The 26508-nt window shown below is 44.7% G+C and overlaps 1 protein-coding gene, 1 non-coding gene and 1 pseudogene across 4 annotated transcripts; all 3 read right to left on the bottom strand.

Moving 5' to 3' along the window:
• Nucleotides 1-57: 57 nt before the first annotated feature.
• Cfap418 (cilia and flagella associated protein 418) lies at nucleotides 58-16806 on the bottom strand. 3 transcript variants are annotated; one of them, XM_050165111.1, is made up of 6 exons: nucleotides 16597-16785; nucleotides 12636-12723; nucleotides 10550-10617; nucleotides 9943-10008; nucleotides 4234-4329; nucleotides 58-1465 (listed from the first exon to the last, which is right to left on the bottom strand). In XM_050165111.1, exons 1-6 carry the CDS (start codon nucleotides 16731-16733, stop codon nucleotides 1312-1314), a joined length of 609 nt encoding a protein of 202 aa, XP_050021068.1. In that variant the 5' UTR covers nucleotides 16734-16785; the 3' UTR covers nucleotides 58-1311. The 3 variants fall into 3 exon arrangements, with proteins under 3 accessions (XP_050021068.1, XP_050021084.1, XP_050021076.1); XM_050165127.1 differs by having other exon boundaries at nucleotides 15343-16739; XM_050165119.1 differs by lacking the exon at nucleotides 9943-10008 and having other exon boundaries at nucleotides 16597-16806.
• A 360-nt stretch (nucleotides 16807-17166) lies between these two features.
• Nucleotides 17167-17248, bottom strand: Trnas-aga (transfer RNA serine (anticodon AGA)). Its single transcript has one exon. It is a non-coding gene; the product is annotated as a tRNA-Ser (tRNA).
• Nucleotides 17249-19114: 1866 nt separating this feature from the next.
• On the bottom strand, nucleotides 19115-23360 carry LOC126514632 (peptidyl-prolyl cis-trans isomerase-like 4; annotated as a pseudogene).
• Nucleotides 23361-26508: the final 3148 nt, after the last annotated feature.

Below are 26508 nucleotides of genomic sequence, written 5' to 3' on the forward strand. Positions count from 1 at the left end.
TCCCAGGTGTTGTGCTCAACCTTCACAAGTCTGAGTGCATACGTGCATGGGGGGATATGCTGTCAATCAAAATTTCCATGTTTATTACATAATTACACAGAATTTTGAGGAATAAAAAGATTTATTTAAAGATAAAACTTGTAAATATATCTTGATACAAAAATGTGGGTATCAGCCATTGAGATTTCTTTTGTTGCAACCAGAGTTATTTACAAGTGCGTAAGTGTGTCACAGTCAAGAAAAGCTTGCTTTTCTTTATCTCGTTTTGTACTGCTGGGAATGACTTAGGACCTTGCCCACGCTTTGCCAGTGCTCTACCTGGGCACAGGCTTTTAGTGTAGAGGGTCCTAGGTGGTTGGAACAGAGCTAATGTAAAACCAAGCAGCTCAGAGCTGTGCTACAGTTTACATCCTTCAGAGCGCCCAGTGTCACACACCTACACCAGATAACAGACACAGGGGAGTAGGCACACAGTTGAATTTTGGCAGACTGGAAAGGCCCTGAAATGTCTTTGGGGCTGGGAAACAAAACAGAGATACTGCATTTCTTGAACATGTTGCGGTGATACAGTTTCTCCCCAGGCCACCACTGGTTAGCTATGCTTCAATAATGATGTATCAACCGGATCGTACTAGAAAAGTCACAGGTTGCTGTTTATGTGACGGAATTATGGAGTTTAATGAAAAACCCAACAACAGTCCTACTTATTTGAAGGACGTTAGCCATTTTAGATACACCGAAAATCTTTTATATATAGATATTTACTAATATAAAACTAGATATTTCAATGAGCACAGGAGGGGACTACACTACAATGGAGACGTTACTATTATTGTCACTATTGTGCATAATACTGAGCTGAGTGAGAGACACCATGAGGCACATATACAGTGGGGGGTTCACAACGCACCGCACCCTCGACAACCCTCAGCGCACCAGTGGCCATCTCTTCTCTCTCAGGTTGAACTCATGGTAAGAGCAGAAACCATGGGCATGTGTGACAGTGAACTCTCTGCCCTGGCCAGCGGGTGTCTTGTCAGCCATGACACACGAGAATGCACTAGAGAGCATGAGCAGCCACTGCTGCAGCTGCGACGGAAAGGCTCTAAATTTGAACAAACTGCCACAATTTAAATCTCTAGCAGGAGACAGGCTAGTAAATTCAGATATTTTAACCTACTAAGTAAGACGCCTGTGCCAAAAGGAGTACTGTCCCGGTGTCCCGGTGTCCTGCTGTCCGGGACATTATTTTCCGGTGAGCAGAGCGTGCTCTCAGAAATGCCGCTGTCGGAAGGTGGACGGCCTGCACCCTCAGTGTTTACCACACACCCAGCGGAGCTGATGCTCTGTCTGCAGGTCCGTCAGTTCCTCAATAGTCCTCCAGCTACACTGGCAAGCATACGCCCGGGCTCCTTTCTTCTGGACCAACTTTGCTTTCAGTTTGTGGAATTCCGGCATGTTGTTCCTATGGCAAAACAGGCAGGCTTGAGTACAGTGTCTGTGCTTGGTGTTTCACGACACAGAAGAAGAAAAGTCCTGCTGGGTGGTCTGTCACGACTGTGTTCTTGGGCCGCAGTACTGCTAATGGCAATCTTCGAGATGCGACTGTTCTCAAGGATCACCCATGTCACTACTCAGAGACGACACGGATGGGAAGGGAATGGACCCCTCCCCTGTGCCAAAGAGGCAGTGGCAGGAAAGGCGGGCTGCTGGCTTCTACTACAGCACACTTGGATCACGAGGGGAACAACCTTCTCTATGCTGAGCTCATTCCCTTCACTTGTTTAAATCACCTGCTTATTTATTATATCAGCAACAAAATACCTATCCTGAAGTGTGAATAATGCAAAAAGTAACTGAAGACAGTTATTAAAATGATAACCATTGGCTTTGATTGTAAGAATATGGAAGTTACTGTAAGTTTAGTTATTAAAGAAAATCAATTATGATCTTTATGCATTATATTTGTGAACATAAATTATTGGAAAATAAAACTGGACAAGCTAAAAATAAAATATTGGAAAAAAACCCAAGAGAAATGATGAAAGGCAGAGCACAGGCTAACAATACATGACAGTCTCCACACTGCCCCCTGGTGGTCAATGTGTGCTAACTCAGACGCTTCAGACGGTGAGAAGCTAAGAAAACCCTAGAGACTTTCAGGGCCAAGTGTCTGAGCTTGGTAAAGTGACACTTCTACCAGCAGTAACCTAGCTAGGGTTATGAAGAGCTAGAGCAATAACAGAAATATATGGTTTTATGAGAATGAAAAACAAGCCCAGTAAAACTAAGTCAACGAAATGAGCTAAAACATCTCTGCACTGGCTTCTTGCAAGCTGCCCTCTTGGGTACCCACAGCCAATCCCAGGGGTTCAGATGAAATTCCTCCCAGAGCTTCAGAGACACTTTCAACAGTATTTGAAATCCAGTGTTTAGCCCCTTCCATCTGTGAACTAGGGCACTTGTCCTAAGATGCTGTCGGCGATGTCTGGTACCTCTGCTCCGTTCTGCCATTCTCACTGCTGTGATTGTTACTGTACCTGTACCATCCCTCATCAGTCCTAGTGATTCTCCACTGGCCTGCTTTCCCTACACAGTAGTCCATTATCCCTTAAAAGCTAAGGGATATAAACCCTTATATCCTATAAACTGATCACCAAGGAAACAGGCAGGAAAATGCCACAAGTTCCACATCTTGGTCTGCTAAGGAAGTTCCAGGCCAGCTATAGCGACACTGCAAAGCTCTGTCTCAACATACAAAACAAAGCTGACGTCTGCATTGGCCTCTCTCCAAATGAAATTTCAGCTGTGAGTTGAACTCCTCACTATTGCTGACCCTACACTGCGCAGCCCTTGCCATCTCTGCTCCTGTTCAGACTTTTCTGACTCCCACCATGCCATGCGATTCACCTCTCTCTGTGCCTTTAAAAATAGCCCGAGTGCCACGGCCACAGCTGTGCTCAGAGTCTGGATGCTGCAGGTGAAGCGCACCCACCATCCTGTCCTCCAGCTCCACTGTCACCCTTAAGTGCATGTTCTCTGCCCATCTCCCTCTTAAAGCACCCTGACAAGGAGCCAGAGAACGCCTGTTGGTAAGAAACGCTAAGGAGTGACAGGACACAGACGCATCAGTGGCTGGCACCTTGGCTGAGACAACCAGATTCTCCAGTTGTTTCATTCTCTTGTTTTCTAAACATACATACTCTTGAGTATCTTGAGGACTCAGGTTGTATTTTTCACTGATTTATGTAACTAGCTTATTATTATTATAATTATTATTAGTTTTAATAATTTAGAATAATAATCCTAGTAATCACTACTTTAAGTAAATTATATGTTAAAACGAGACTACCAAACATCTGGAGTAAAGTGACTGGTGTCTATTTTTTTGTGACAAAGTCTGATCTTGAATTCACTGTTGTTCTGCCTCAGTTTCCAGAGAGTACCCATGTCTGCCATTCTAGAAGAATGAGACACCACATATTTCTCATGTCCCAAGTCAGTCACTTACAAAGTCACTTTGTGCCTGTGCTCACTACTGTTCAGATGTCACATACACCTTACTATCCTAAGTCTAACAATTCATGTTCATGTTCCTGACCTATGAGAACCAGACACTTGTTAGATTAACCAGCAGACACTGAACAGCAAAACCCAACCAAGCAAACAATGGCATTCTCAGAGCTCTGCCCTGGTGTGGAGCATGCAAAGGTTGTGGGCACAGGAATCAATGAGGCAGTTCTGTGCCCTTATTCAGAACACACCCTTATTTAGGCTGACAGCAAACAGAGGAAAAGGAGGGGAGGAGGAGGGGAGCTAGGCCCACGTGACTGAACTAGCAGATCAACAGTGCAACAAAGAGAGACACGAAAAGCCGTTGGTCCATTTTCAAGATGTGGTACTTTGAGAGAAAACGGCCCCCAAAGGGAGTGGCACTAATAGGTGTGGCCTTGTTGGAGGAAGTGTGTCACGGTGGGGCAGGCTTTGAGGTCTTAGCTCAAGCTTCCCGCAGTGTGACAGTCAGTTCAACTTTCTGTCGTCTGCAAGGACTCGCAGCTGTTTCTGCAGCACCAGGCCTGCTCTGTGCTCCCATGCTCCCAGCATGATAATGGACTGAACCCGACATGTCAGTCCCCTCAACTAAACCTTTTCCTTAAGACTTGCTGTGGGCATGGTGTCTCTTGGCAGCAATACAAATGCTAAGACACAGGGTGAAATTCTTCAGAAACATACCTGAAGAACAGGTAATCACATGATTTGTCCCACATATAGTCATTGTAGCTCACTATCCGGAAATCACAGGCTATACAACGCAGCTGGTCACATGCTCTGGTCAGAGAGAAAGAAAGATGCGTTAAAGATGAGCTGTTCAAATAGGAAAATACAGTGGCACACTCCAGATAACCGAATAAGCAACAGAAAGGAATGGATTAATGATTGCAATTGTTTGCACTAGAGGACCGTTTATGTGTTTAAGCTTTCTGGCTGGATATGGTGGCACATTCCTCTAATCCCAGCACTTGGGAGATATCTGGTACTATGAGTTCAAAACCAGCCCATCTTTCTATAGTGATTTCTAAGCCAGCCAGGGTTATACTACACAGCAAGACCCTGTCTCAAAAAAATTAAATAAAAAGTTTCCAGGTTATTTTTTACATCTAGCTTATAAATATTTCACACAATACATAGACAAATGAATACTATATGGATATACAGTGTCAGATTGGCAGATCGAGGAATATAATTGCCACACTGAGAAACTGTCTTCAAGAAAGCACCATTTCTGGAGCCATCACTGGTTTGCTTGTCTTAGGTTCTAGTGAGAGGTAAACTGAGTAGCCCTCACTGTGAGTAAGTCATTAGTTTGTTAGAAGAGCAGGGCAATGCGATTAGGAGTCCTGGGAGGAGATGGTAGGGATTCTGAACAGGGCAGCCTGGACTGGCCTCACTCACAGGGCCTATCTGAACACTGTGTACTGACGGCAAGGATGCAATGAAGAGCAAGGTTGTGAGTGTGCTGGGCAGCAGGAGCAGACAGGGCGGCCCTCAGGGACTGTCAAAAAGACCACGTGACAAGCAAGTCTCCTGGAGGTACCATGTTGAAGCATTATGTGCAGAGATGCTAACCATAAAGAAAGTGGTAACATATAGTAAGTTTAAAAAGAATTATGAATTGTTGCTGCAGCAACAGAAACAGCCATTATTTGAAATATTTAATAAACAAATTCAATGGATACATTTAATAAAAACTAAAAGTTGATGAGTTGTTAAGACACACCCAGGGAGAGGAGAGAAGAGGGAAGGAGGGAGAGGGGAGAGCGCGCATGCACCGTCGACTGGTTCACTCCTACGTACTAAGCACTTAGAGGTGACAACAAAGCGAAGAGGATCATTTCTGTGTGACCAGTGCAGATGCTGGCTCTGAGCACAAAGGAATAGCCAAGGAATTTCCTTGTGACTCACTTTTTCTTTTTATATTCCAATTTTGCTTTTGTTCTTTTCGATAGTGTGTTGTTTCAATATATTTTACTAATATACTTTTTCAGTAATATTTCTGTAACAAAACAAACCAATTATTAGACTTTTTACTTTGAAATTAAAATACAGGCTAGGAAGGTGGCACATGCCTGTAGCCCCAGTACTTTTAAGATGGGGTGGAGATCATCATTGGCTAATGGTGAGTTCAAGGCCAGCCTGGACTGTATGAGCCTATCTCAGACTTTAGATACGTAACTTTTAAACTGAATAACACTGGAAAACTTTTGGTCTCAAAGCTTCCTTGAGAATGAATATTCCTAAGAGTATCAGTCACAACCAAACATTTACAGTGTTTCACAGGAACTCCTTTTACACTGTTTGTGGTTGCTGAGGCTGTGCCGTTCCTGTGGCATTTCAACCCAGTTGCACTCTAAGGCTTGAATGATGGTCCCCACGGCTCCTGAACTGTGTTCTTATGCAGATGTAGTTTATTACATGCTCACAACAGAGTGTTAACTTTAATGCCTTAATACATATGTGCAATATGGCTGAATTATTGCTACTGTGGGAACCATAATTTAGATTTTCATGACATTTTATGTGTAAAACCTCAACCATTATGTTTAATATAGTTTTAAATTTAAATTTTATTGGTTTATCAAATCTATTCACACTACTATATTTTCTTACAAACACTGGCTTTCATAGGACAATGTGCAGCTAAGACATTACCCTGCTGCCGTGAGCACTCCGTGATCCCAACCAGTGCGGGGGGGGGGGGGGGGGGGGGACTTGCAAGGAGTTTACAAATACATCAACCTACAAATAAGGAGAGAACTTATTTGGCTTGAAAAGGATGCCTCAGCTGGGCGGTGGCAGTGCACACCTTTAATCTCAGCAGTGAGGAGGCAGAGACAGGTGGATCTCTGTGAGCTGGGGCCAGCCTGGTCTACAGAGTGAGTTCCAGGACAGCCAGAAACCCTGTCTCAAAAAAACCATAAGCAAACAAATCCCCCCAAACAGAAAAAAATATCAAAAACCAAAATTAGCCACCCTTCAGTCAAAATAACAAACAAACAAACAAAAACCAAAACCAAAAGGAAAGGATGCCCAGTCTTATGTAGACCACTTGTCCACGACACCACGTTCCCACCACATTCCACATCCTTGCAAAGACTTCAATGTCCACACTCCACTCACAGTCTGCATTAGCCCTACACTGGAGCTCAGTGCAGGAATCCAGCGAGTGACATGAACAAGCACAGCACAGCTGACTCCCTTTATGCCCTGAACATGAAAACTGTACACGCACGCACGCAAGCACGCACGCACACACACATGTGACTACTCACTTTATGATAAGGTCATGTTCCAACACACCCCTCCTAAGTGAAAATGGCATGTAGCATATGTAACTATCATACATCACAATACAAAGTAAGCTTACTGGTTGCTAACCTTGTGACTGAGTGGTTCACTGTCCCTGCCCAGCACCCAGAGAGAATTATACTACATACTGGGAAAAGACAAAAATTATTAAAAATTAAAATATGGCTAATGAACTGAATGTGTTAGTCATGTTGGAGCCAATGTAAGTCAAATATCTGTTAGAATAAAATAATATAAAATTATGATTCCAATAAAGAATAAATTTAGTATTTTCCCGTAAAATATGAAGGGACTATATATACTAAGGAGGTGTTTCTATGTTTATCCAACTGCTAGGAGAACTGACCATTTTATGGATGTTTTTAGTAGGAATGTCCAGAATAGTTCTTCCACATATCTTGCCCAGACTCTACAGTTCTTAGTTAAATCCAATCCAATCTACACAGAGTGCTAGAAAGGCTTGATACTTGGACAGTTTCAAAGTAATATTGGCTGGCTAGGTATGTCATCACCTGCCTGTAATCAGCACCTGAGGAGCAGAGGCAGGAGGATCAGGAGTTCTAGTTCTTCTTGTCTGTATGGTGAGCTTGAGGATAGCCTGGGCTACAAGACACTTCACATCAAAATAAAAGCCCAAGCAGCAGCTCTAACAGTGGAGCAGCTAAGAGCCTTCCTTTTCACATATTGGAGTCTGACATAAGAATCAGGTTACCAACGTGAGCCCTTGCTTTCTAACAAACCATCCACTGATGCTGGGACATCACCTGGGAGCCTTTTTTGTCCAGGGCTGGGTGAAGAAACAGGATTTTGCTATGTAGCTATGGCCGGCCTGGTCTTACTCTGAAGTCCAGGCTGCTCTCAAACTTGTGGCAACACACTCTCAAGTGTTGGTGTTATAGGCATATAACGTGATAGGTTAGTAGACCAGGCTATTTGGAAGGCATTCTTCTCATTCACGTATCTGTTTGTGTGTGTGGATGTCAGAGGACAAGCTCCAGGATTAGTTCCCTCCGTCCACCATGTGGGTTCTGGGCTCCAGCTTAGGTCACGAGGCTTGGCTGCAATACATTTCCGTCCACTGAGCCCTCTGCTGGCTCTGTTACTGTCTTCTCTACCACAGACATTTATTCTTCAAACTCTTTCAACTCCACACTCTAAATCTGAAATCTGACTTCCTTTCCTTACAGTCAGTCACACCCAGGTCACAGCTAGCTCCCTTTCTCTTTCCCCTACACTGGAGAATTCAGCCCCAGTGACTCCTCTTCTGGACCCTCTTCTGCTTTATTTCCCAGATTCCACGTCATCTGGCAGCCTGTGACTTTTTCCTGTGGTGCTGTGAAAGGTCTCACGATATCTGCAAGGAGTATGTTTGCTTTTTAAAGGCAAGGATCCTGAGCGAGGCTTTAGAAGATACACTCCTTCTCAAGGGATGGGGTGGGCAGGGCCGAGTGAAGGGCATGCTGCCCCCAGAGCCCGCCCTTCCCTTTCAGGCTCTGCACTAAGCCTCACCCTTCCCTGCTTCTCCACTGGTCACTTCGCCTTGGTCAACTAGCACAGGGCTTGGGTGTGCATTCACAGCATTTAGACGAAGAAACAAACAAGACAGACATTAAAATGGAGTAAGAAAATGAATCTGAGTAACTAATGTGAACAGAGCACCTGAGATGTGTGTTAGGAAGGTGCGCCCTCCCAGACGGACAGATGCTAAGATTCTGGGAGGCAGCACCTGCCTCAGGGTTTATTCAGGGAGAAAAGAGGAGGACCACACACTTTAGTGAGCACAGTAGTGAGCTTAGAGTGAGAGAGGCGCAGGTGGCAACTCGGCTGCCACCGGACAGGAGACAGGCATTTTGGCTCTGCCATCTTGAAGGCTGGATGCGTGTGAGCTTTGAGAAGTGGAGTGGGTGGGAGCAGAAATTGCCGCTGTAGTTCTCAGCAATGTGACAAAAGTCGCCTGCAGGTGACACAGCTCTGAAAATGAGTGAGCACAACCTAGCTAATAGGTAGATCAGGGCAGACAGCAAGACCATAGCTTCCTCTAAGGTCTCTGCGGGGGACAGGTCTCAGTGCACAATGACTAACTGCTCTCCCTTCTTTAGACAGCAGGCAGCACTCAGCTTCCCAACTTCACTTTGGTCCTGTGGCTACTTCTTCCTGGATTACTAATCCAGGCTGGCATCACCCCAACTCCACATTTCTTTTTGTGGCCCCATTTCTATTATTCAGAAGTGTAATCAATATGCAATCACTTGACCTAGGTTTTTCTTCTTAAAAATGAATAAAAAGAAAAAAGTGCTTTAGGAACAAGTAGGCAAAGAGGTAATGAGCAATGTAGGCAAGCGGGCCTCTGCCGAAGAAAGAATCAAGCGTAGCAGGCAGTGCAAACATTTGCTTACAGTCAGTTTTCTCCCAGCCTGTGAAAACGGTAAAGGAATGTGCTAGAAGGGACAGGGGTTTGCAGTGAGTGGCACCTTGACTCTACGTGAGCAGGGTCTTAAAGAGGGTGGGAAGAGACAAGAAATGGCAGGTTTCTGTTTTAGAAATGTAAAGCCCAGCGTGAGAACTCTGTTTACACAGACCTTTACTTTTTCATGTCTTCTGGCTCCATCAGTGAGGCCAAGGCACTGCATCTGCTATACAGCTGCCTCAGTTTACCTACACGAGCCAGCCTTTCACATCTGCACACGCCCCTGCTGCTCTGTAAAAACCTGGGTAGGACTCAAGTGATCCAAGTGGGGCTCAGAAAAAGGCAGCACAACAATGAACAATATATACCCGACATTACAACATTTTTAAAAAAAATATAGGTCTTGCTGTGTTGGCTCAGGCTGGCCTGGCCTTGGATTTCTATTGATCACCCAGCCCCAGACTCCCACAGGCTGGGATTACAGGCATGTGCCACCTGCACAGCTCAGCCTTGAATAGTTACTTCCAGAGGATATTTAATGAGTTACCAGTGTCCCTGGACTGGCTGGTACAATGCACAGCTCTCATTGTAGAGCGGGCTGGTGCCAAGGCAGCACACTCTGCCACAGGAAAGCCCAGCACACGCACACTGCATTTCTTGCAGCCTACCTCGGCGAGGTGTTTGTTCCAATCCCACATGGAACGGAGCTTCCACTGAGATACACCGGACTGCAACTAGATGTGTTCAGCAGATGGAGAAAAACAAAATTACACAACAACAAAGAAACACGAGAAGCCAGCTGGTCTCCAGTCTCCAGCCTATGTTCTAGTGATTGTGTTAAATGCCTCCCGCAGCAAGCCAACCATTTCAAGGAGGAGAAATTTATTACAGCATCACCCTCCATAGGATATAACCTGCATCCAGAAACACTCAAGGAGTTAAAATGAGTCACAGGAAAGTGAGTGCCAATAATGTAAGGAATAAAGTCAAAACTAAAGCATGTAACAGAACATTAATTTTGAGAAACCGTTAACACTTTTTTAACACAGCAGAAAATTATTTATAATAGCAATAATCTCCTATTTAATTTCCTTTACACTAAGTGGGCCATAGATCCTAAGCACACCCCAGATATTGCTAGTGGTCTTTTGTCTCAAGGCCAGCTGGCGCTCTGTCCTTAATGCCAATGCTGTTGATGGCCACAGAAATCTACTGGCCCATCCTCACGGTGTCTGCTCACTCAGCGGAGAATTCACCACAACAGTCTCCACTTACCTCTTACTGAGGCCTTGAACGGAAGCTCTGACAGATGTGTTACTTGAAGATTTAGATTTAAATTTTTGCTAAAAAACAAAACAAAAATAAAAGACCAAAGGCTTAGAGAACTACTTTATAACAACAGTATTTTAAAATGATGTACTAAGCATTTGGTGGTGTTTTTTCCGAATACCCACAACAGTGATGGCTACTTTCTAAAGGTAGGAGGGAAGGAGAGTGTCTGAGGAATTCGCCGTCTAAGAACTACTCTGCTGCCCCAGCACACCGAGACTTAGCGTCACTTTCTACCTCTGCAGTAATTTCATATGAAAGACCTGCTTAAAACTTTATTCTGGAAAAACTCAACTGAAGAGGGGGGAACAACCCCAAGCCCATTTTTAAAGCCCATTTTGAATGGTACTTATCTAAACTAAAATTAAATTCCTGTACAACTTCGGGATTATTAATTCTGATCAATTGTAATGATACCAAGCTACATATGAGCATGGAAAAGCCGAGCTACCTGGTCATAGCATACAGTAGTTCCTTATGTTCCGATAACATTGCCGTCGTGAGTAGGCATTTATTAAGTGTTAACTGTATGAAGTAGCAGACATCATAAACCAACCACATACTAGGACCACTGCCAACAAGAGAAAGCAAGACAGGGAAATGGCTCCTAAAACTATGCACAGACATGCCTTCATTTCACAGGGCGGCTGAGGAAGTTTAAGAGGCAAACAATTTCACTTATCCATCTCTCTTAATTTTGACTTGATGTTACACAGGAAACTATTTTGCTGCACCCATAAAGCTTCAACAGGCGCTCAGGCAGCACACTCACCCCCTGCATGGTGAAGGATCACAGTGAGACACTAAGCTGGCCACTAACACTGACTGCTGGTTCCTGGGGTTTATGTCTGTGTCCAAGGGCAGCTTCAAACTGCAGTGAGAGCGCAGAAGCCGGGGTGAAGGGCAGGACTCCCAGGACACAGCAGATGCCTTCCTGACAATGTGGGGATGCAAGTCACTACAATTCCCGCTTTCTTTAGCTGGTAAATATTTTATATAAACTTACTCTCTTCTTTATCCAGTTGGAAAACCAGATATATTAGCAAAAACAAAACAAACAAAAAACCAAATACAGAAATTCACATTCACTCAGGACTTACCAAGCCCACAGAAATAAGCTGTTTGTTAAGACAAACATATAGTTTATTGGTACAAATTTATATATGCACCTTACACTGTACTTAAGACATTTAAGCTATACGTGGTTACAAACAACAAGGGTTCTATCTGGGAAGGAAGGCAGAATAACATCACATTGAACGTCTGAAGACGCCAGAGAAGAAGAGGAGACCGCTGGTGTGGGGAGGCTTGCCTGGAGGGGGTCTTAGAACACAGGTGGTACGAAAACAGAACGGGTATTACAGGGGCAAGGTTTAAGCAGGGTGGCATTGAGGGGTGAGGAGATGAGGAGGAGAGGAAGGCAGGGTTAAGCAAAACAGTGTATGAAAAAGCCACATGGAAACCTACTACACTGTATGCCAATTAGGAAGGGTCAGTTACTTTAAATAAGTTCAGAGAATAAAATAGAGCAAAATACCGCCATGTTCAGAACGATGGGTATGAAGAGTCCCTCACACAGCAGTATATAGGTGGCTGTTACTTTTGGATGTTTACAAAGCTAAAACAGACGAACATCTAAAGTATTAAAGTACTTACAGTTAAGTCAAATCCACTGTTTTGGGATGACACTAATGTCATTGTAGTCTAGACACTAAAAACATTCCTGTACTGACAGCCAACTGCTGTAGGCCTTTGAGAAATGCGTTCTTAGACACTACCTACATCTAAGCGACAGCTAGACCTGTGGAGGATGACTTCTCCAGCAGCAGCTTTTCCCATTTCTTACTCTTGCTGGGATGACAACAGAGACAGTTTCCAACATATTACCCTCTCCAATTGTTTAAGTGGAACAACTTCATGTGTACTTCTCAGAGTTCAAGGATTACATCTGGACGGCTACTCTGCCTTACTTTCGAGACTATTCTAAGTATCTTAAATGACAGAATTACTGTACACTTAGAATGTGACTTACAAAAGGTTTTTTCTCAAAGTTTGGCTCCTCAAATATCTCATTAATAAGACTGTCAAGGTCATCTTCTTTTTGACATGTTTCTGCTGACCTGAAAGAAAACAGGCACAGAATAAACCCTCACAGACAGACAAGTCAGAGAGTGGAAACACCACCTCTGGAGGGATAACACAAGGGTGTTTTTCAGGTATGGACATACGTCACACCCTGCATGGCTTTGGGACTGACCTGATCGAGGTGACTGGGGATGGAGAAATGACAGACCTACACACAGAAAGGCTGGGATCGGGTGGGTTGTGTGCTTTGAAGGAGACAGGCCACCAACATGTGGAACTCAGTGCCCATTACAGACAGCAAGAAGAGGGGGCGGCTGAACAGCTTCTGTATGTGTTGGCTCTAACCAAGATCAGCTGTCAACAAGCCTCATCAGGAAGGCTGTGCCATTCCTGAGGGTCTGAGGCACTAGGATCCTTGACATGGCCAACCTTGTGTCACTTATGTACTTTCGGGACTTCAACCAAACCCACAGAATAAGCTGTTTGTTGAGAACAAGAAATAGTTTATTGGCACAAATTCACATATGGGCCTTACTATTATGCACTTAAGATATCTAAGCCTATGCATTATATTAAAAATGGGAATGCACTTTTCTAAATTATGTCAAGAACTTATACAGAGAATATAAAATACATAGGTTATAAATTCTAACACCATAAAGGGTTCAATTTTAACTCAAACAACTCTTTCTTTCCTAAAGAAGTCAAAGTTCATGTCAGCAAATGATCCAAAAGTGGAGATCCCTCCCCAAAGCCAAAGAACCATTGCTATGTGTCAGAATATCTCAACTGCACCAGGTTCTTCAAGGGAAGCCACCATGCCATTATGAATACAAATGGCTGCCACACAGAACACCCATCTGAGGAAACTCTGGGCTGGGGTACAGCACACAGCACAGCAATAGGTAGAGTACCTGTTTAGCATGAACACAGTCCTGGGTCCTAACTTCCAGCCAGCACCGCCCAGTCTCCTGCCACTAACCCCAAAAGTAAATATTTACTACTTGTCAGGCAGCCAGTGTCTTAAGGCTTTCATTGCTTCTGTTTCAGGCGAGGAAGACACTGAGATCCAGCAGTGTGTACAAGGACGTACAGACAAAGGGCAGTTCACACACCACATGTTATGAGACAACTGTTCTTACTGTTTTTATGTTGTGGACACTGTTGATCAACTTCAGAGTTCACTGGACCATTTTATGATTTGTCTTAGAAGATTATTTCTTTGGTTCAAATTCTTTAGAAATGCATTTACTTTGAAACTGAATACTAGGAATGTATCCCTTGTGCCAGATGGTTGATACAATTACCTGCAGACTTAGTTGTTCCTGCTCTCACTTTTATCCTTCATGCCTTTCTCTGTCTACACTGGCATTTTCCTCTGCCTTCCAAGTATGCTAAAGACTTTCCTTCCAAGAAAATAGCAGCAGCAGCAGCAGCAGCACAACTCAGCCACTCTTGCTCACAGCTGGGGCAGTTCACAGCCATCATTTGATTCACTCCCAGTAACCTACATGGCTCCCCAATCTTAGAACTACTGATTCCGGGTCAGAAAACCCTGTATGTTGAGACAGGGTGCTACTGGACATTACAGGCTGTTTTATAGGGTTCCTATCTACCTCCTAGGTGTTTATAGTATACTTTTTCCCAGTAGTGACAACCAAAAGAACTTCTCTGGCCATTGCAAAATCATCACTGGTCTAGAGAGACTAAGCTAGCTGAAGTCATTTCATTTCTCTGAACTTCATGTACTTTACCCATTGAAGCAGCTCCTCTCCAACTGCTTTCAGGTATCATGTTCTATCTCTGGCTCTGTCTCCACATCTATCGACTACAGTGCAATTCTTACCTCAAATCACTACATTCAGGTCTCAGTTCCAATTCTTAATCTTTCAGAAGCACATGGCACAGTTGTGTATGATGCCTTTAACTTTCTGTTTTTGAGAAAGGGTCTTACTATGTAACCCTGGATGGCCTGGAACTCAGAGATCAGTCTGCCTCTGCCTCTGGGATCAAAGGTGTGCGCCACTGGACCCAGGCTATAAAGATGGCCTCACGAGATTTCCTTTTTTTTTTTTTTTTTTCCCCAATTGTTTTATTTGGTATTTTTCTTAAGTGAAGAAATGGGTGGGTTCCGGGGAAGCGAGGCTGAGGGACAAATCCGAGCACCTCAAGTTATTTGGGAAAACAGCGACAAAAGGCAAAGGTGAAATCCCAGCAAGAGATTCTAGCGACTTAGCTTCTGCGTGTTTTGTGGGTGGCCACATCCTCCCCTTCCTTTAGTGCAAAGAGGTATTACTACTGTAAACGATTCTTCTAGCCACCAACACCTCAGTTTGGAATCCACCTGTCTAGTTTCAAAGCTCAGGGATAGAACGAGGCAGATGCCCACTAAACAATCACAGAACCTCACAGCAGAACCCTCAAACGAGGTCAAAGGTTGTCCCCAAAAGCGCCTCAACTGAAAAGGCTAGACCATACAACAATCAATACAATGGTGTGCCAGGTCACTTACCCTCTACAGATGACCCACGTCTCTAGCATATAGACAGAGCTCCTAGCACTGCTGTTTCCAACCTGGTCCTTTACGAGCTACCTGCCTCACACGGCTGAAACCACTAACCCATCTCTGCCCACTAAGGCTAAGAATACTGCACCTGTGCACAGATGGGAAGCTGCTCACATGCTCCATCACGCTCAATACCAAGTCCAATGATCCTCAGGAGTTACCAGCCAGCTTTGCACTGATGGGCCGCCACTGCATGCTTCGTGTGTCTTTAGGTCTTTTCACGTTAACCTCAACAATTCGCAGCTGGTTCTGGTTACTCAGTAATAGTATTCCACGCGTGAGATTAAACAAGAGCCCCAAACCACAGGACAGCACATATGATGGGGATTAAAGTGTAGAGAACAGAGAACCACCAAGGGGCAGATCTCACAGAAACCTCAAGGAGACCTTCTTATCTAGTGCAGAAAGCAACTCACTAACTTAGGTCCGTTTTTCCCAATTGCCCCTATCCTTGGACCTCAAAGCACACTGGGTGCTTTTTCCTTTGAACTTGGGGTCTCCAAATGGGTGTGCAAAGTCCATGAACACAACCTGGCTGAAAACAGATGGCCCAACAAACGTACACTAACTGTCTGACAGTTAAATTCATGTTACAAAAAAACTAACTTGAAGATTTATTTTTGTAACATCTCGCCCAGCTCAAAGGTGACAACGTCCTCTTGGTCGTTGTCAAAGGGGTTATTCTCTGTCTCCTCAGTGAGCTCCCAGAAGTGGCTCCTTCATTGGAGCATTTGCCTTTCCCAAATGTTCTAGGCAAGCGACAAGTTTCCAAAAGACTCTAGCAAGGGTTCGTGCAGATCCTAAGCCTTCACTTGAAAGGTGAATATTTTCTATTTTTGTTGAGACACCAAATACTTAAGTGTCCTCAAACTTGGACCTGGATATCAGACATTTGCTGGGCTCCATAACTTGGTGCCATGGGCAATGGGCAAACAACTGGGCTATTAATTCCGATGTTTACAATGGATACTTCTTTAATAATCAAGTCTAGTCTTCTCTAACTCCTCCTTGCGCTTACATCAGACAACAGTAGGATGGAATGGTGTCCTAACAACTGGCCTAGGGTTGCCTGGTAACGGGGTGAGGCAGGACGTTTCAGTCCCCGCACCGCAGCCTGGAAGGGAAGGCTGCGTGGCCAGGGCAGCATGGCCCTCGGAGGGGTTTAGGGGAGGGACGCTGCCGGATTCCCCGTTGGGTGAGGGCCGTCTGGTAGGGTCTGGGCTCCCTCGGGCTCGCTCAGGCGCGGGGTCCGAGCGGGGAGGGGAGGTAGCCTGCGGCCAGGCCGCTCCGCGGCGGCGGGCGGCTTTGGGCCCAGCACGTCCGTCCGCCCGCCCGCGTTCACCTGGGATCCTCCTCCTCCTCCTCGGCTCCGTTCCGGTCGCCGCTGGGGGGCCGCTCGCCCAGGCCCAGCCTCAGGGGGTCGGGGCTGCAGAATTTGCTCTCGACTTCATCCAGGAGCGCATCCAGGTCTTTCGCCATCTTGAGCGGGCGAGAGCGGGCGGGTGGTTTCCACGGCAACGCGGAAGCTCGGCGAGCCCGCCCGCCAGTCTGCATGCCCTGCGCGTGCGCAAACCGCCCTCCGCCACGGGACGCGAGCCGCCGCGGCGCCGACGTGATCGCACTCGCGGCAGCGCGGAGGTCGTGGGTCGGGGCCCGGGTCTGCCGCCGCGGGTGGGTTCCATGGGCGCAGCCTGTCCGGGCCGCGCTCCCCTCGGCTTCGGAGCAGCCTGTGGCCCCTCTCGACCCTCTTCGATCCCGCTGCGGTGCCTGACCCCAAACACGGCGTCACCCCCCGCCCTGTCCCGACCCCGGGTCGCTTCCGCGGCTGTAAAGGTCTTTAATTATTCTGGTGGGAATCGGTAAAAATCTGTGGAACCAAAACTACGGCCTGTGACAAAAGCAAATTCTTTCCCGTAGTCGGCAGGATTCGAACCTGCGCGGGGAGACCCCAATGGATTTCTAGTCCATCGCCTTAACCACTCGGCCACGACTACTGGCGGTGCTAATTTTGGCAGGGAGAGTCTATGTAGACTCTGCTCTTGCCGTGCTCACCCCGGCCGGGATCGCAGGAAAACACCGCCAGGGCCGTGTTGGTAAACGGGGCTTCGAACGTTACAGCGCCGGTCGCCCTGGAGAATTCTTAGAACCCTTTGGATTCTGTCACGGGCGAGTCTGGGACGGAGAGGGGAAAGCGAGGGAGGGCTGGAACCGCAGGCGGCTGGCCAGCCACCCACCTTCCCGGCCCCCTTCCCGGGTTCGCCTTTCTCTCATTAGCCGTTTAATGTGGCGTGCATGGTGAGACTGTCTCACCAGGTTGTAAACCATTTCTTTGAAAAGGAATATAAACCCACCGTATTTTCAATTCCTGTGCTCCGAACAGGTCGTTCTCTGTTTTGTCCGTTTTTGACAGTCTCACCATTAGCCCAGGCTAGCCTTAGAACTTGAGCTCCCTCCTACGTCAGCCTCCCTGGTGTTGGTTTGTATCATAGCCCTGTTTTTATAAGGCCACGACGTCAACATAGCTAATTGCATTTCTCAGGTCTAAAGTTGAATTAGCAAAGAATCTGGCACTCTGAACTCTGGAGACATTTGGGCCAGATGATTTAATAGTTTCATTTAATTCTTTCGAAATATTTCTAATTTTCGGAGAGCAAGATGCAGTGGTGCGCGTGAGTGAACGGTAGGTGGTAGCTTCCCAGTGGCCTTTAGTGTAGCCGTTATTTAAACGAAATTCTCTAAATCTACAGTTCTAGTAAAGGTAATGTTTAGCACACTCTAGCTATCTCTCTGAATGGTTTTCTTGCTGCTGAGGCTGCTTACATCATAAAAGTCTTAAGAACTATGGGTTTTTCCTGGGCTTGGACCTGGCAGGCAATCTGTTGTCACTAGGACTGCCTCCGTGGATTAACCTGTGGTCCTGGCTTTGCGTTCATCCTCCCAGGGGCCCCAGGGTGGTTGAAGCTGTAGACAGTTTTTTACACACACTCCACACCCAATGCATTTCTTTCCCCCAGGCTTTTCAGCTGTCCTGACAGCTCTTTTTTGATTGCTCTCCCCGCTTTTCTCAGACTGGTCTTTTCTTACTCAGACACACGGAGGAAACTTCTAATCCACCATTTTACCTTCGAAGTCTTTTTTTTTTTTTTAAACGGAAAAGCCTTTCTAGAGATGTACTTTATTCGTTTTAATTATGTATATGTGAGCATGGCTGTGTGTGGAGTTCTGGAGTGGTGGGCGGCAGGACTGCGGTGGGAGGAGCAACCTCCACCTTGGATGGCTTCTCATCAATTTTCTAAAACGTAAAAAAAGAACAAGGTGTTTTGTACACTCTCATGATTGTACATGGAACCGACTCCATCAGAACAGAGGAAGAAGCCCCCTGAAAAGGCCTCGCTTAGGGCCTGCTGTGAGGCTCAACTGTGAGCGAGTCTGCTCTTCCCGAGGACCTGGCTTCGATTCCCAGCAGTCATCTTGTGTGACTGACACCTGCCTGTAACTCCAGGTCTAGGAGGATCCAACATCGTCTGACCTTCACAGGTGTTCATGTGTGTGTGCGCGCGAGAGTTAAAAAATAGTTTGTTTTTTTTTAAAGGCTGCTCTAGCAACTTTATTCTAGGGGAAGTAATAACTAGTTGATCTCCAACTGATAGGATTAAATTAAGGATTTGTGAATCCTTGTCCCAAGGTTTTGCAAACATTCTGATCTTCATATTTCATTAAGGAGACTAGGCAAGGGCCGCAATCTAATTCACATGGTGAAAGGAGCATGTAATATATCATTATATGTATTTAGTTTCCAAAGATGCTTACAAAGGTTTTTATATTTTTGAGAATCTCATACAGGATTTTTTTTTTATCATATCAATTCCTGTCCCTCATGCAACTTCATGCTCTTTCTTTCTCTTAAGAAAACAAAAATGAAAGAAGCTACTGAAAATGATGTGTATGTATGGTTTGTGTTAGCCAGTTTCTCCCGAGCATGAAGCCTGCTGTTATCTTGAATTGCCTCCCCAACCAAGAGTGGGATTTTGTGCTCTTGCGGCTGCTCCATGCTGGGACTTGGTCTGGCTTGATTTTGTGCAGGTCCTGTGTGTGATGAGAGTCAGTGTGTGCGTCCACCCCATGGGGTCTGTGCACCCCCTCTGGCTCTTAGACTCTTTTCTTCCTTGTACCAGCTAGTTTAATGGCAAGTTGACCCAAGCTAGAACAGTGATTCTCAACCTTCCTAACACTGCAATTCTTTAATACAGTCCCTTAGGTTGTGGTGACCCCAACCATAAACTTATTTTTGGTGCTACTTCATAACTGTAATTTTGCTACTGTTATGAATCATAATGTAAATACCCATGTTTTCTGATGGTCTTAGGCAAAAGGAGGGAACCTCAATTGAGAAATTGCCCCTACAAGATCCAGCTGTAGGGCATGTTCTTAATTAGTGGTTGATGAAGGAAGGCCCAGTCCATTTTGGGTGATACTATTTCTGGGTAGATGGTCCTAGGTTCTGTAAGAGAGTAGGCTGAGCAAGCCACGAGGAACAAGCCAGTAAGCAGCACCCCTCCATGGCCTCTGCATCAGCTCCTGCCTCCAGGTTTGAGTTCCTGTCCTGACCTCCTTCAATGGTGAACAGTGGTTTGGAAGCCTAAGCCAAATAAACCCTTTCCTCTCAATGGTGGTTTAAAAGAAAGTGGCTCACATAGGGAGTGGCACTATTAGGAGGCGTGGCCTTGTTGAAGTTATTCAGAAATACCATACTGTGAACAGGCACAACTGTGAAGGAAGAAAAGCCCTATCCAGGCAGGAGATGGCTAGTGCTTCGTCCAGCCAGAGAGGTCGAAGCGGTTCCGGAAACTGGTGGTGGTCATGGAGGGTGGGCAGAGTGAGCTGTGCCAGCAGGAACTCTGAGCATCTGCAGAGCTCCAAACCAGGCAGGAGAAGACCGGCTAGCCACTCACTTCCCCTTCCCCACTTGTCTGCACTTAGATCTTTCTTTGTCTTTGGATTTCGTTGGACTTCTGCTTCGGTCTCTCTTTCCGCTCCTTTCCCTTTCATAAGGATCTGTCTGGTACTTGGGTTTGTGGCTGTTACTATGGTGACCATTCCTTTCTCGAGACGGGCTACGACTGCGCTTCTGACATCGGTCTCTCTTTTCACTTTTCTGTTTTTCCCAACAACTTTTTTCATCTTCATCATGGCCAAAGCCCCTTTCCCTGTAGATATCCTGATTAGGATTTTTGATTGGCATATATTCCTCATCTTCCTTTTCTTCAGAGCAGGGACGGGTTTTCTTTTTGTGTTTTTTTACGGGTGTGTGAGTGACTTGACTTTGAGTCTTCTGCCTGCTCATCTGGTATAAGATCATATTTTGCATCCTGTTTGGGCTTTACTTTTTCTTTCAAAACCAAATTGGATGGTTTATCCTGTTGCTTTCATACTCCATGAAATCACTCTTGGTGCATTTCCCACCTTTCTCTTTCCATTAAACCTTTGCCACAGACTGGCTAAAATCCACATGTATTCTCCTGTCGTCTATAAGTACATTGTCCATTTTGAAGAATGCTTTCTCACAGTCTTCTTCCTTTTCAAATTCAATAAAAGCATAACAGAGGGACTCTCTTGTTTTCCAATCTCAGATAACTTCACAACTTCTTATTGGCCCAAATCTCGAGAATATTACCTCCAGGTCATCATCTGTGGTCACTGGATTCAATTTACACACAAACAAAACATTTTCTGGAGGTTTCATGTCTGCATCAGGTAAGTCTCCCACCATCTCTAGAAGAATAGCTTGAGTTTTAGCCTCTTTTTCTGCCTTTATTTCTTCTAATTCTTCAGCTGATCTTCCTTTGAAGTCATCAGTTTCTTCATCTGCTCCTATTCGACCACTATCTAATTGTTCCCTTGTAGCTTCTGGTGATTGATCAGGAAATAATAAATCAGGAGGGTCATCAAACAGATCATCTAAAATCACTGTATGATTTATCCTGATATCTTGATATGGTACAAAATCCTTGTCGACAAAGGTCTCATTGATTTTCTTAACTATGTCCATGCCTTCTGTCACCTCACCAAATACTGTATGAACACCATCAAGATAATCTAGATTTTCTCCTGTAGTAATAAGAAACTGAGATCCATGTTGATCACTGCCATTGTTCACCATGGACACAGTGCCTTTCTTCTTGTGCTTAATCCGTGGCACTTTTTCTGCCTCAAAAAAGCTTGCTTGATCACCATACAGTTGTCCAAATATAGACTCTCCTCCTCGGCCAGTCCCTGTAGGATCTCCTGTTTGTATGATAAAATCCCTCTGTATATTGTGAATAAGGCAATAATTGAAATATTTTGTTTTGCACAACTTCAGAAAATTCAAGCATGCGCGCGGCCGCTCCACGGTGTACAAGTCGATAACCACGTCACCCAGTGTGGTCTCCAGGAGAACAGCCATGTCGCCGGCTTCTCCTCCTTTCGGTTATCCTGAACTAGTTCCTTGATGGGCCTCTTTCTTCCTTATAACCTTGCCTTTTCATTGCCTTTATTAAGCACGGTGTACACTGAGGGCCTAAGAAAGGAAAGAAGAAATAATTTGAGCGTCGAGTTTGCGGCAGCTATAAACTTCATTAAGAGTAATATTCCAAATACTCACTTCAAAATAAATTAAAATATTTTCTGGTAGAGATAAAGTTACTTAAAACAACAAGACTATAAAAGGTTAAATGGAAAGAGAAAGGTGGGAAATGCACCAAGAGTGATTTCAGGGAGTATGAAAAGGAACAGGATAAACCATCCGATTTGGTTTTGAAAGAAAAAGTAAAGCCCAAACAGGATGCAAAATATGATCTTATACCAGATGAGCAGGCAGAAGACTCAAAGTCAAGTCTCTCACACACCCATAAAAAAACACAAAAAGAAAACCCGTCCCTGCTCTGAAGAAAAGGAAGATGAAGAATATATCAATCTGTCAATCTATGGGGACACGATCTCTTAGCAGAGATGGGGGCAGTCTTAACAACACAACCTACAAAGGTGTCTCCCTGAAAAGCCACCTTGGTGATGAAAGCTATGGATGGCTAGCCTGTTGGCTAGGGTGAGAGGAGCTGTTTGTGTTTTTCCTCCAGGAATGGAAAAGCCCATTTGGGTACCAGAGAGATATGTTCAGGCTGTGGAAAATGATGGGAAAGGATCCTGTGATGAGCCTGAGAATGACACCTGTTGTTCTCTTGATGAGCCTCCTGGTGAGTCCCAATCAAGCGGAAAGCACCGTGTGAAGCCTGGTAAGGAACCCCCTTGTATTGATCAGTGAGCCAAACTAGTTCTTTGTATTCATCTTTCTATTCCCCAAACTATACAGCTGGAACTGCTTTAAGCAATATGACGATAGAACAGGCTTCTATTAATCAGACCTTTTCCTTTGTGAATGCTTTATGCTTTGTGACATATTTTGGGCTATGAATATTACTTTAAAGGAATCCTATACAAGTGAGTTAGTTCCTATCTTTCTTTTTTGAAATATTTCTCTGAGAGCCCAGGTACTATTAAATCCGTGTTTGTTTTTAGTTTTCTTTCTTTTTTCTTTCCCTTTTTGTAGTATGGAATAGCACCTTTGGGGGAAAAGATATGCTTGGTTGTTCTTTCAGAAACTGGCCTGAGCGACTTCTGGGATGACCACCCCAGGGCTGCCTTGTTGGTTCGGGTACCAGCCACCATACCAATTACCAAAAGGCTAAGCAGACAGAGATGACCCTGTATCAAGAGAAACGAGATTCTGGAGAGGCAGCTGCAGTGGTTGCTGTCATCGCAGTGCCTGCTGCTGCAGCCATGGTTGCAGGACTGGCAATGGCACAAACATTGTTGGTGTCGAACACCGTGGATAAACTGGTGAGACAAGTCAACAATGCTCTCCAGACTCAGAATGCCCTGAGTGTCCACATTAAATTTGGACTTACGAATTTAGAGTAAGATTAAAGGCCATTTTCTACAGCTCTTTGAAGAGGTTGAAGATTATCTACCTATACTGAATATAATCTCTATGTATTTAAAGAACCTGGTTAGTCTAATTATAAATGACAAACTTAGATGACTATTGATCTATATAATTCTCAATACCTATCTAACTTAAAGACTAAGGCAATATAAACAACTGTGCAATAAACGAGGACAATATGACCTCCAAATATAAAAAATGTACAAATATACATTGCAATATGGTAAATATATCAATACATAAACAATATATAAGCATCTTAATCAGAGGTAGAAATCAAAAGCAAATCTTCTTCTCCAAAGTAACATACCTTTTGACTTCAATTTTGAAGCCAAGGTATTTTTAAAATACCTATGTTGGATTAATTCAGCAGCATTTATAAACAAATATCTTTTAGCAGCTGTTGCTCCCTCCTCAGCATTAAAACAATTCAAAGAGAGCATAATAACATACAGTATCAAGATTCTCTGTGCATTTTTCATCTTTACATGGCTTTATTTTAACCTCTATTTGTTTTATTTTTACTTTTTGAGACAGAGATCTGCCTGTCTCTGCCTTCCCAGTGCTGGGATTAAGGTGTGTGCTACCACACCTTGAAGTCACAGAGGTCTGTCTGCCTCTGCCTCCCAGGCATTCAGATTAAGGGTGTGAACTACCACACCTTGAAGTCACAGAGGTCAATCTACCTCTGCCTCTCAAGTGCTGGGATTAAAGGTGTGTGCTACCATACCCAAATATTCTCTTTCTTTTTTAAGAATTTTAACCTTTAGCCTCCACAACACACTGAAACCATTTAGAGGTTTTCTTCGACTTTGAATCTTTTACTGTATCTCTTTTTCTGACTACACAAGTCTTTAATTTACCAAGCAATATGGTTAGAATTAAAGCCGTGGCTTTGATGGCTGGATCCAGCCCACTTCTTAGCTTTACAGCCTGGTGGTAGAGGTACCGGCTGGGCTGTAGCCACGTTACCGCCACAACCCTATGGCATTTCAAGGTCCTTGCCAGCAAGCAAGCTGCAACCCTGTGTCCACAAACAACACTCAAAAGCTCTATAGTTGGGACTGCCTACTTGAAAGAGTCAAGAGTTTGCCCTGGCAGGAAGGCCCAGAAAGCTGGCATTTTAAAGCGGCACAGCTTTTTTCCTGCTACAGCTGAAAACCAAAAAGCATGTGTTCAGCTTTTTATCAACACTGTTTAAGTGTTTCGTGGCAGGACCTCTTAAAAGAGCTGCAAGGTTTTGCAGCTAAAGCTGAGTCAGGAAGCCTCTCTTAGATGAGAGTGCTTGCTTGCCTCTAGCAAGCAGAGCAGACCCGAGAAATTGCTGCTACCAAGAAAACCTGCTTTATTCTTTCCCAAGCTTTCTCAGGCTTTCTGTGGATGTAGTTAAACACGTGGGCGCCAGATGAAGGCGTAAGTCACAAACAATCCCACACCAGTTTGGAATTATGATTAATAGAATGGTTATTCATTTAAAGGGGAAAAACTTAGAGATCACTGTCCCAGACAACAGCCCTCTGCGCAATCAGGAAGGGATCCTAGTTACTGGAAGAGGAGCAGGAAGCCAGACAGTGAGTGGAGGGCAGTTGCTGCTTTTTTTAAAGAGAGAGAGACCACGCCCCAATGGGCTGGTATCTTAGTGGCTATTGGCTGAAGGAGCTCCTGCAACAATCACATAAACAAACTGAAATTAAAAAAAAAAAAACCCTACATGATCATTTCACCAGGTGCCAGAAAGTCTTTGACAAAATCCAACACCTCTTCATGATAAAGGTCTTGGAGAGACCAGGGATACAGGAACATACCTAAACACATTAAAAGTATTATGCAGCAAGCCAATAGCCAACATCAACTTAAATGAGAGAAATTGAAGTCATTTCACTGAAATCAGGAACAAGGCAAGGCAGTCCACTCTCTGTAGCAATTCAATATAGTACTTGAAGTTCTAGCTAGAACAATACGTGAACCAAAAGAGATCAAGGGGATACAAATTGGAAAGGAAAACGTCAAACTTTTGTTATTTGCAGATGATATGATAGTATACATAAGCGACCCCTCAAAATCCTACCAGGGAACTCCTACAGCTGATAAACACCTTCAGTAATGTGGTGGGATACAAAATTAGCTAAAATAAATTCAGTAGCCCTCTTATATACAAATGATAAATGGGCTGAGAAAGAAATCAGAGAGACAACACCCCCTCTAATGGCCACAGTAATCTAGAGTATCTTGGGGTAGCTTTAACTAAAAAAGTGAAAAATACCTGTATGACAAGAACTTTAAGTCTTTGAAGAAAGAAATTGAAGAAGAAGCAGGAAATGGAAAGACCTCCCATGCTCTTGGGTAGGTAGTGCAAACATTATAACTCTGGAGGGAAAGCATCATAGCCATACCTGCAGCTGTGAAGGGAGGTACCCTGACTTTCAGGGTGTCAGGCTGTAACTGAAGCTGGGCTGTGATGGGGAACAGTCTCTCTGCAGGATGTAACAATCCTGTACCTCTTCCAAGAGAGAGCTGTTGCAGCTGAGCTCTGCTCTGTCCCCACAAGGGAGCTTCTTAGCAGAGGTATCCCATTTCTTCTTCTGCGCTGTTCCCCTAAGGGAAAGTCCCAGCAGAGGTATCCGTTTCTTCTCAGCTCTGGTCCAAGATGTTATTGCTTCTTCTTCTCTCTGCAAAAGGGGAACCCCCTGAAGAAATGTAGCGATCTCCTCTGGATCCAGCAATAAGTTGTCACATCTGCTTGTTCCCAAGGGAGTTTCTCAGCAGAAGTATCTATTACTTCTTTCGCTCAGCTCCGCTAAGGAAAAAAGGGAACAAAAGGGAACGTGCCAATAGAGATTCTGCTCCACACCAGCAAAAGATCTTCACCCAAAACTCTTTCAAGATTTATCTGGGAAGGAGAAATTCAGGAGAGTGGCTGCTGCTTGCAGGGTGGAGAACAGCCGATAACTGAACAGGCAGAGGGACTTATATAGGCCTTCTTAGGGGTGGGGTTTTTCTAGGGAGGGGATTGGTCAAATTTTGATCCCCTTGAGCTTGGACAAGCTCAGATTGACTAGTTTTCCTTTCAGGGATTGGTTGGTTTTGTGTTCAGTTGGCCAGTGGAAGATTTGGCTCTGGTTTTAGGATCAGGGTGTGTTTCTTTGGTTCTGGGTTTAGGGACAAAGTGGTTTTTTTTTTTTCTCCCCCACTGGGTCTGGTTCCAGGGCCAAAGTGTGTTTCTTTGGCTCTTGTTTCAAGGTCTGGGTGGGTTTGTTTCACTGGCTCTGGTTT

This window comes from Alexandromys fortis, unplaced genomic scaffold (genome assembly GCF_014885135.2).
Source record: "Alexandromys fortis isolate MF-2015 unplaced genomic scaffold, M_Fortis_MF-2015_v1.1 scaffold_18, whole genome shotgun sequence".
NCBI lineage: Eukaryota > Metazoa > Chordata > Mammalia > Rodentia > Cricetidae > Alexandromys > Alexandromys fortis.

Bases quoted from the DNA above. Each gene is read 5' to 3' on its own strand.
- Cfap418 (XM_050165111.1), bottom strand. From the start codon at position 16,733: ATGGCGAAAGACCTGGATGCGCTCCTGGATGAAGTCGAGAGCAAATTC. The intron at 4,330-9,942 runs GTAGGCTGCAAG...CTCTCTGACCAG, and splicing joins GGAACAAACACCTCGCCGAG to AGCATGTGACCAGCTGCGTT. The intron at 1,466-4,233 runs GTATGTTTCTGA...GTTTTGCCATAG, and splicing joins TGTGATTACCTGTTCTTCAG to GAACAACATGCCGGAATTCC.